The 1,022-nt window shown below is 47.1% G+C and overlaps 1 protein-coding gene across 1 annotated transcript; it reads right to left on the bottom strand.

Moving 5' to 3' along the window:
• Positions 1–15: 15 nt before the first annotated feature.
• Positions 16–915, bottom strand: Pmar_PMAR007122 (hypothetical protein; the record flags this gene model as incomplete). Its single annotated transcript, XM_002785104.1, has 1 exon — positions 16–915. The coding sequence occupies one exon, from the start codon at positions 913–915 to the stop codon at positions 16–18; it is 900 nt and encodes a 299-aa protein (XP_002785150.1).
• Positions 916–1,022: the final 107 nt, after the last annotated feature.

Below are 1,022 nucleotides of genomic sequence, written 5' to 3'. Positions count from 1 at the left end.
GCAGCAGTGGTGGTCTCAGCCGTAGTGACCGGTAAACCCGTAGTCACAGATGGGCATTGACACCAACCCAAGGAAACGGAAGTCAACTTGAGTGTTGTAATCCTGCATAACAACCTGTCCATTAGTTGGCACGAAGTTGACCAAGTTACCCTTATTAGCCGTACATATTTGATTGTCGTTCATACCACAACCACATCCACCAGCATACAATTCACCATCAGAAATTGGATCGTTTAAAGGCTTCCTATAAACAGCATCCTCACCATTCCTGTAGTAGAGATAATTATCAGGCGTGACAGTGAAACCTTCAGTACCAGGGATGCCGAGGTTGACGTACATTTTCGAGGCCTGATAAGAGTATGGCAACCAAGCAGTGACACCAGTGTCAACACGAATGTACATATAAGGTGCCAAATAACGGATGCTCGTGGGTTTGTTGAGACCCTCTGGACTATCATAAGGAATACCCTTGATGAGCAAGTTGTTTGGTAGACTAACTTGAGAACCGGCAACCCAACCAAGAGTCTTCCAACCGGTACCATAGGGAATGCGTTCGAAACCAAAGACGCCGTTCCAAGTGTTGGCAGTCACATACAACCTATCAGGATTGCCAGCGGCATAGGCCAGACCAGTATAACCCAAATACATATTATCATTGGCGATGACTCTGATGCTATTGTAGACCACAGTGCTGATGACAATTACTCTTTGCTCACTAATGGCATAGACCTCTGAGCCGTCAGGATTGGCCTGCATGTCAGTGATGGGATGCTCAGCTAAAACCTCGTATGAGGACAAGTCACAGGAGGTCCTCCACAACCTCGACTTACCATCAGATTGAGTACCGGCGATATACCAACGACCAGCACTATCAAAACTGTAGGCAACTACATCAACATCCCCCATTGGGAGCATATTGGGATAGTCACTTCTATCAACCGAACAGAAGTCAGCCGAACATTGACCGGACAGACCTCTCAAGGGGGAAGCATTCACGGTGGCTACAACCAGTGCAGAAACAA

Source organism: Perkinsus marinus (assembly GCF_000006405.1).
Source record: "Perkinsus marinus ATCC 50983 genomic scaffold scf_1104296933944, whole genome shotgun sequence".
In the NCBI taxonomy this organism is placed as follows: Eukaryota; Perkinsozoa; order Perkinsida; family Perkinsidae; genus Perkinsus; species Perkinsus marinus.
This window is presented reverse-complemented; position numbering and strand designations above follow the sequence as displayed.